A 9786-nucleotide genomic window follows, 5' to 3' on the forward strand; every position below is an offset into this window, starting at 1 on the left:
GTAACTAGCTCGTGGAGGTGCAATTTGGTGTGGAAATACTATCATTTTGCTTGGTTATAGTTTTTTAAAAATATTTTTTAAAAATTTTATTTTCATATATTTTATTTTTTTTTACTGATTTTTTTTAATATTTTTAGGAATTTTTTTTACTTTTTAGACATACCTAACATAAATATATCTAAAAAGTAAAAAATTCACGAAAAAACTTTTTAAAAATTTACTAAATACCAAAAATATATTAAAAAAAATTACGAGAATTCAGTACATTTTTTTGTATTTTTATGTATTTATTAATTTTTTAAAATATTTTTTTATAAATTTTTTATTTTTTAGATACATCTAAGTAAGGTACATCTAAAAAAGTAAAAAAAATATTTAAAATTTTAAAAATATTCACTAAAAACAAAAAAAAAAACAAATTCAATTTTTAAAAAATTTAATCTAAAAAATTCAAACCAAACACACTGATTGATTAATCTAAAAATTTAATCTGAAAATAATGTTTATTATGACTCATTATGATAATTTTAGTTACGATGAAAATGATGTTAATTACAACCAAATATAACTACAATCTTAGGGCCAAATTGGTTTTTTAATTTCAATCACTGAAAATGGAGTGCATATATATATATATATATATATATATTTTGATGAGTGTATAGTCAAATGGAAAAAGAAAAAAAAGAAATTCACTTTTTTTCTACTGTAGTGAGAGGATATAAGTTTTAAAAAAACAAAAATGGAAGAAGAGAGAAGAAAAAGAAGACGACTTAAAATTGACCCCAAAAAAATCACTAAAAAAAAAAAAATCAACTCCCAATAAAAAAGGTGACTTGCTTTCTCAACCAAGCAGCCGGCCTGGATGTGGACTCATGTGTGAGGTTCACATCCACAATTTTCAGTGGCATCACAAAACAACAAACAACATTTCAAAACAGAAAATCACAGCAACCATAGACAAATAAAGGAAGTGATGAGTAAGTGGGGAATCTATATTTTGATTCTTTATTCTCTGGTGTCTAAGTGGGTGGTGGGGTTTATTGATTTTTTCTAATCAACCTTAAAATTCAAGTCCCTCCATAATCAAAAACATGACTTGCTTTCCCTCAACCAAAATCAGCTTCTATTGGATTAAAATAAAGATCATGGCTTATGTGTGTTCATAAATCATTTAGTGTGTAGAAAAAACGTTCCAAGTGCTCAAAGGGAAAGAAAAAATGCAAAAATAACATAGTGACTATTGAAAATAGGTTGAGAATCCTCTTCATCTCTCTCTGTTCTAAATGTTCTCCTCATCATAGGATGTATTTGTCTTACTTTAATTATGTAATGAGGAGATTAGGACAGAATGATAGGGGAGAGTGTAAAGAGGACCCAATTCCCTAAAAATGAAGGGAGTAAACAGGGTTTGTCAGCATAGCTATACAAAAAAAGTCACAGTTCTCCAAATTTACTAGTACATAAAAGAGCTTATCTTAGTGCACAAGAGTCATCTCCTTGCGGGATCTAGACAAAGTCAGATTTACGCAATCTTAACCCCTGCTTACCCCGTGTGCAGAGAGAGAGAGAGAGGCAGTTTCATTTTCAAAAATTAACACCAAATGGTTGGCATGCAATTTCTGAGAATTAAGATTCTCAGCCAATAGCTAGAACCTACGGAAAAAGAAACAAACCATTAAGGTATTCACAAACTACAATGTTATGAAATCACTGCCTAGAGAAAAGGCTAAATCAGTATAATTAGAGCAAGGATATTCACTTCATTTTTTTGTCTCTTAACCTCTCACAAGAAGAGTGCGACATGCTAAACGTCAGTCAAGTGCGAATATCATTGCTCAATTAATAGAAGATAAGCAACAATTAGATGGTACAAATAAACAACACCATAAGTTGTCTGTATATACGAACAAATTAGGTTTGTCAAAAGAAAACAAGAAAGAAACAGACTCCCTAGCTAGAAAATCCCAAAGTAAATGTCATTCTACTCTAATACAATCTGGAAATCAAGCCATAGAGATGCTCCAAAGTCATTCAATCCTTTTGTCGACCACACGCTCTCGAGCATGTGCCTCCATCCGGAATAAGACCTAAGACCAGAAAGAGAAAAACAAAAGTACAATCTTCACCGCATCAATCCAAAAACCAACCAAATCCTTGAAGAAGCTCTGTAAAGAATGACCTAGATTTTGTTGGATCGAAATAAGACATACTAGTATTAGCACCGCACCAGTGTCATCAACAATCCAATGGAGCCTCCACTGTGCAACAAAAAATAGCACCTCAAAAATCCACAAAAGAAAGTTTGAGAATTCCCTAGAAACTCAGCCACTTTCTCTTCTGCAGTTACCAGGCATAAGATACTTGTACTTGTCAGCATTGTTCAACAAATATGCAGGAAGATGTATTGCTGAATAAGAATGAGTCATAGGTCCCAACTGCCCAATGATCTGCTTAAACGTGTACTCCTCGGGAAGCATATCATAGAGATCGGTCCCTTTGCAAATTATATCTTGGATTCGTTTAGGGTTCAGGAAATGAGGGGACCTCACACGATCGTTATGGCTATAAGCTTTCATTTTGAATATAAATTCACTGATACGGCGAAAACAAAAGCTACAATGCCACCCCGCATCTGACAAGAGGTAGTCAGTCTGACGAAAGTGTGCGTATCTAGTCTTACCCATACGATACCTATGGACCGTAGCTCTCCAACTCCTATGATCCCAAGGAAACTCAAATGAGTACAAGTAGTTTCTCAGATGGAGGTGAAGTATCGGAGGTATGTCATCACACCACCTCAAGAGATTGATTGTGTGCCCACTGGGGATCTCATCAACATCAGACATAATCAATAAATCATCATCTTGTATACCTGCTATTCTAAGGAGCTGATCTATTGCAACTCTTTGATAAGCTTCTTCAACAAATGGGTTTTCACCTTTTCTAAATCTCCCCCCAATTGTCCCATAAGTCAGCCGAGGCTCCATGAATTTGAACTGGTCACGATTGGTTGCAAAAAAGTATGGCTTGGGCAAGCCACTAAATGTTGAGTTCGATTCAAGAAGAATGAACTGTGTGATGTAAGGATCCAACTCTTTCCATCTGATTGTAAGTATATCCACTTCATTGTTGAATACAACAGCATCAAAGACTCGCCTGGGATATTTGCGAATTCCCCAACCATGAAGTTTGCAAAGATTCTCCATCGAAACATTTGGATGATAATAATGTGGGATATTGACGAATGGCTTTGGAGGAGATTGCCATAGCGGGCGTAGGAAGCATGTAATCTTCTGAGACTGGAAATAGATACCAAGTATGCTTATAGGCACAATCACAAGCAGAAATAAATAGGTCTTCAAATCCACACCTCGCAGAATGCATCGGAGTCGAGTCATACTCAGTGCCGCACAGGCTGCCTGCTGCACCTAAGATACCCAGATAGAGTAAAACAAGTTACAAAACAATAATCAAACACATCACTAGTTCAAAATAAAAAATGAAACTAAACATGATTAAAGCAAGAGAAACCCTGACCATTCAGATCATCACTTACAATCAGAGCACTCAATTTGTTTGAGGAATTAAATCCAAAATTTAACTTAATTTTTTTTTTTAAAAAAACCCCTAAATCACTAGCTCAACTAGTTGCATGAATGTTGGAATCTTTTCTACCATTATAAAATTGTAAAGATCCTGAGGTCTAAATTTTTTGACAATTTCAACAATTAATCTACATGAAACTCTCAAAAAAATCCACAACTTTATACAAGAGAGAGAATTCAGAAAAGGGAAAACATCTAAATAAAGAAGATAGATTCGAACAAATTCAAATTGAAACAGTGTTTAAAAGGGAAAACAACAAATCAGATGAACTAAGTACCAAAACCATCAATCCGCATTTATACTAACCTAACACCAATCCGAGCATATCAATAAAAGAAACCCATTTCTGTGTAATCCATTTAAAATCAAAATCGAGCATACCCATGTTTCAGAACTCAAGAAAAAAAACTCAAATTCAAATAACAAATCTGTGCTTATCAATAAAAGAAACCCATTTCTGTTTAATCCATTTAAAAACGAAATTGAGCATACCCATCTCCCAGAACTCATCAACAAACTCAAATTAAAATTCAAAAAAAAAAAAAAAAACAACTATGATACATAAATAAATAAATAAAAACCCCAAAAATCACAAATAAAAATCGGGGAAAAAGACATACCTGGCCACAAACATCTTCACGGATATCATCAGTCTTCTTGGAACTGGAATACCCATCAGGCATCATGATATACCCCACAAATGTCGATTTCCTTCCTTCTGTATCTCCAACTCTCTCTCTCTCTCTCTCTCTCTCTCTCTCTCTCTCTCTCAACTTGTATATCCAAAACGAGGAATCGACTTACAGTGAAGACAAGCCCTAAAAAAAACGATCTTTCAGGGGCAGCTTAGAAACGCGAATGATAGTAGATTGGGGGTTTCTATATATATATATATATATATATTTCTCTCTTTCTCTCTCCCACTCGAATATCAAAAGAGAGAGAAAATTCAAAGTCTCCGCGAGAGAGAGAGAGCCAGAGACACAAGACGATGATATGAAAGGCTTAAAGGCAAAACCCTTCGAATTCCCAAATTTATTTAGCCGTTGGATATGATTCACTTTGAGTTGAATGATTTGATCAGACGGTTATAAGAAGGGGAACATGTGTACAACTATGAGGGCGATAGTAACGTGAAATGTTTAGAGATAAACAAACGGTGCTTATCTGTGTAATTTGGGGTGTCTTAAATAAGTGTATTTTTTGACTTTTTATGAAATATGAATTGGGTATGGGTTGGGTTTGAAATGATGTGATAGAGAGGTGATGTGACTTTAATAAGATGATATAACTTAAATAGGATAGTGACTTTTTGACTTTTTAAATTTTTTTGAGGATGCCAAACTTGACCTTAATCATATTAAGGTAAATTACAAATACAGATAATGTAATTCTAAAAATTATAAAAAAAAATTCGTCATAATTTTTATTAGCACTGGCTTCTCTTCAGTACCAGATTGAATTGGGAAGTGCTATTGGGCCTAGTGGGGCCCATCACTGATCCCGTTTCGATAATCCGAACTATTTGATGTGTATAACTCGTCGAGTACTATATGCCTGTATAAATATCACGTTGATCGGATATCGATAGTTACATGATCAAATCAATTTTATATATAAAAAATAGACAGTGAAAAAATAAATGATTGATAGAAAGTTGATCCGATGACATAACTATCGATATTCGATCAATGTAATTTTTTACAAACATATTATACTTGACGAGTTTTACACATTGAACGGTTCAAATTATCAAGGATCCGTGGTGGGCCCTCACAAACCCAATAGCACCTTCTAATCCGATTTGGGACCGGAGGGAAGTCAGGCCCTTTTTATTCTACAGAATTAACACACACAAAAAAAAATGAAATTCACAACAATAAAATTATTAATTGAAATATATTTTTAATTTTAATTAATTTAATAATTTATTATAAAAAATATTTATCATGCGATTATAAATTTAAAAAAATATAATATAATTTTTAAAATTACAAAGACATTATCATATTTTATGTAACGGTAATGCTATACACACCAATTAGTATACCAATTAATATACAAAGATATGTTATGACATTATTATTTTAAATTTATAACTCCACCTATTATATAGATTACAAATATTTAAAATTTTTAAAATTACACCGCATCATAATTTGAATATAAATTTATAAAAATAGCATCTATTGCTTATTCCACTAAGAATTGGGATTAGGGGTATTAAGGTGATTTCATGTTTTGTTAGGACGACGTGATTAAGGGTTTGTTCGTCACGCGTAATTTGACGTGGTTCAACGACTTGACTGGCTTGAGATATCCCTAGTTGAATATGATTGTGAAGACATTTGTTGGGTAAACTATTTGAGAATTTTGTTACCTTAAAAATATTATGCTAGAGTACAGGTTCATCAAAAAATTTATTAAATTTAAATTAAAAAAAAAAAACAATTTCTCAATCTAATATCAATTGTTTTAATAGTTTTCATCAAAACATACTGGACGTCCGAGAGACCACAGGCGATTGACCGGAAAAAGGAAAACGAATTTTGTTTTTCCCACACTCAGAAGGTGACGTGAACACCTAGATTGTGATGAGAGGCTGAACAATCGATGCACAAGAAGATTCCGTACAGAAGCCCATGTTGGATTCTTAGCATTGCAATCAAAACACATCTGATTCAACCCCAACCCTCCCAAAAAATAAAAACAAATTCAGAATTTCAATTTAGACTTGGAAATGCCATATCTAAATCAGATCTCGCAGTTACAACCAAATTCACCTAAAAAATAATGAAAGCCCATAGACACACACAGAGAGAGAGAGAGAGAGAGAGAGAGAGAGATCTTGTCGTCGGACTTGGCTTTGAGCTTTCTGAAAAAAGCGTTCTTGTTGATGAAGCACTCGATGGATGCCATGGTAGAGAGAGAGAGAGAGAGAGAAAGGGGCTCCTCAGGGAAATGTAAAACCCCAAAGTAATAATAATTCCTTTACAAAGAGGACTTGCCTTCGGAGCGTAACACTGAGTCAAGATCTCGCATTTTCACTCGCTTTCTTTCAAGTTCTGAACTTTCTCCAAAATCATCACTGCTCTGCTTTTCTCTCATTATCAACAACTATCAAAACCAAAACCCATAAAACATTTATTTAAAATGATCAAGAAAAAGAAACCAATGATTCAAACCTTCAATTCAAATTGATTATTTTCATATTTGTAGTTGAATGCATCAGAAAAACAATCCACTCTTACTACTTTTTTCTCACATTTTCAAGCTTGAGGGGTTATCGAGGAGGTCGACCTTCTAGTGTAAAATCTTCACAAAATTTTGCTTTAGGTGGTCATCCGGAAGGACATCTAGGGGGTCATCCGGTGGTGAAAATGTTGGACAATCTTCACTGTATTTAAAATATTTAATTCTATTGTGTACACAACAACAATTAGAATTTAAAGAAATAAAGAAAATGAGAGAATTTGTTTGATTACAAAAATCAAACTTGAAATAAAAATAAATAAATAAAACCACAGATTTTATTTTGTTATAAAAACAAAAATAAAATCTGATTAAATAAACAAATAAAAAACAGAATAAAAGTAAACAACTTACTTGGTTAATTTATTTGAATAACTTTTCTGATCAAGTCCAGTGTTTAACACTGTGTCCTTAAGACAGATTCATCCTCTCCACAGTGCTTTCAGAATTTGAACGTCTATCTCCCAGGATGAAATGATCTTACCACAAACAATAGCAGCACTACAAATTGTTTGCCTTACGAACACACTAAGTGTTTACACTCTTTCTTTCAGAAATAAAATGCAGCAAAATGCAGAAATTTAAAGCAAAGGATGGAGTACGAAAATTAGAGTAAAATCCAAATGGGAGGCTAGTCTATTTATAGATGTAAAGGTGGCTCTTGGTTTTGAATTGAACATGTATGAAACTTGTTAGTTTCAAATTTAAACAGATTTGAATCTGTTGGGTTAATAAATCAAACAGATAAAAAACGGGAAGGGCTCTGTTTGGATGAGCAATAAATCCAAACTAGTTTAATTCTGTTTGAAAACGGGAAGGGCCCTATTTGGATGAACAAAAAATCCAAACCAGTTTAATTTGAATTCTGGATTTTATTTTAATAAAAAATAAAATTAAATTCAAATGTTTTTTGCCCAAAAAGATTAGAAGCCCAACCACACACCACGCACCCGCGCCCAAGCCCAGGTCCAGGCCCAGCCCGCCCGACCGGACGGACGGCGGCGGCGGCGCGCGCGCTTGTGTGGTGATTTTTGAGTCCAATGGGTCTAGCCCATTTTGCCCATAACCTCTCCCTCTAAAACACTTGGGTACCCCCTTGGGGCACACCCCAAGTATCTCACTCAAGCCTTATAAACCCTTTCAAAACTTCTCACCAAATCAATGTGGGACAAGCCAATTTACAACCTTAAGGAATTTCCACCAAAACTCCATTTCCATGGAGCACACGTTGGCTTCAATTTCCCATTCACTCGATAATGGTTTTGAGCAACCAAATATACCACGTGAATCATAACGCGGCATAGAACGCGTTACCACTTTGACCCGAGTAAATCGACACTCGGGACCCACCTAAAAAATAGACCAAACTTGAGAAAAAATTCTGGTTTTACCCAGAATTTTTCTACCATTTCCAACAATCCCCCACATGAATGGAATTTGATGACAACGGAAATGCAACAATATGCAGACTTTAACGAAAGAGTATAAGTCGAAAATATCTTGCATCAGGATAGGTAGTTTTCGGCCTTGAACCTTCCCTAGTGATAACCTATCGGACTTACTGGCTAACCAATGGACGCGATGCCTTGAATTGTTCAGCCGTTTGTGTAAGCCAAGACAATAGATTTCACACAAAATATCTTCTAACACATCGTGGTTCTCACTGTTGTGTTCATTTTGGCCTTGAACGCGCCTGGTTTTCATAAGTGTTTCTAGAGAATTTAGCCTTTTCATTCTCATAGAACCGGCCCCAGTTCAACACTCATATAGGTGATTCTTATTGTGAGTATCTCCTTATACTCGTCTTGATTTTATACCTTAATCAAGATATAAGTAATCATTAAAAGCAAAGCTTATCCTTATACCCCTGCATACAACATATGTTGCAGATATCACTCTCACCATAGGAATGGGTAGGGAATTTTTAATCCCTTGGTGATTTCTGGCGAGCCATACATAACTTAGTTGTCCCTTTGAACTTAGTTCTTGGGATCTCCAGTCATATAAGTAGGGTTACCATTATGACGACTCTTATGTAATAGGCTTTAATCTCATCCCCTTCGATGAACTATACACTAGCTCTTTTGTCAAACCTTTTGCTAACGGATCCGTAATATTCTCTTTAGATTTTATATAATCTATTGAGATTATTCCGTTTGACAACAATTGCCTTACGGTATTATGTCGATGACGAATATGTCGTGACTTACCGTTATACATGTGATTTTGTGCCCTACCTATTGCAGATTGACTATCACAATAAATGCAAATAGCTGGCACAGGTTTTGGCCACATTGGAATGTCTTCTAAGAAGTGACGAAGCCATTCTGCTTCTTCACCTGCTTTGTCTAAAGCAATGAACTCCGATTCCATTGTGGATCGTGCGATGCAAGTTTGTTTCGTGGACTTCCAAGAAACAGCAGCGCCTCCTAGAGTAAAGACATATCTACTAGTGGATTTTGAATCTTTAGTATCCGATATCTAATTGGCATCACAATAACCTTCGAGTACTGCTGGATATCGAGTAAAGTTCAAACCATGATCACGAGTAAATCTTAGATATCTAAGAACCCGAATGATCGCTTTCCAATGGTCTTCTCCAGGGTTACTAGTGTACCTACTCAATTTACTGATAGCATAAGCTATATCAGGACGAGTACAATTCATTAGGTACATTAGGCTTCCAATGATTTGAGAGTATTTTAACTGAGACACTACATCACCTTTATTTTTCGATAAATAAAGACTGATGTCTACAGGTGTTCTAGCTAAATTCAAATCATCCTTGATAAATTTATCAAGAATTTTCTCAATATAATGAGATTGAGATAATGCATATCCGTCAGATGTTTTAGTAATTTTCATTCCTAATATAACATCTGCGACCCCCATATCTTTCATATCAAATCTTTTGTTAAGCATCTG

At 34.5% G+C, this 9786-nt stretch overlaps 1 protein-coding gene across 2 annotated transcripts; it reads right to left on the bottom strand.

The window, feature by feature from the left end:
* Positions 1–1877: 1877 nt before the first annotated feature.
* LOC114316264 (uncharacterized) lies at positions 1878–4616 on the bottom strand. Of its 2 annotated transcripts, none has more exons than XM_028262928.2 (2): positions 4230–4616; positions 1878–3425 (listed from the first exon to the last, which is right to left on the bottom strand). In XM_028262928.2, the coding sequence occupies exons 1-2, from the start codon at positions 4293–4295 to the stop codon at positions 2325–2327; spliced, it is 1167 nt and encodes a 388-aa protein (XP_028118729.1). In that variant the 5' UTR covers positions 4296–4616; the 3' UTR covers positions 1878–2324. The 2 variants fall into 2 exon arrangements, with proteins under 2 accessions (XP_028118729.1, XP_028118728.1); XM_028262927.2 differs by having other exon boundaries at positions 1878–3431.
* Between the last annotated feature and the right edge of the window lie 5170 nt (positions 4617–9786).

The sequence above is a fragment of the Camellia sinensis genome, chromosome 4 (assembly GCF_055761805.1).
Source record: "Camellia sinensis isolate YWXY chromosome 4, ASM5576180v1, whole genome shotgun sequence".
Lineage (NCBI taxonomy): Eukaryota > Viridiplantae > Streptophyta > Magnoliopsida > Ericales > Theaceae > Camellia > Camellia sinensis.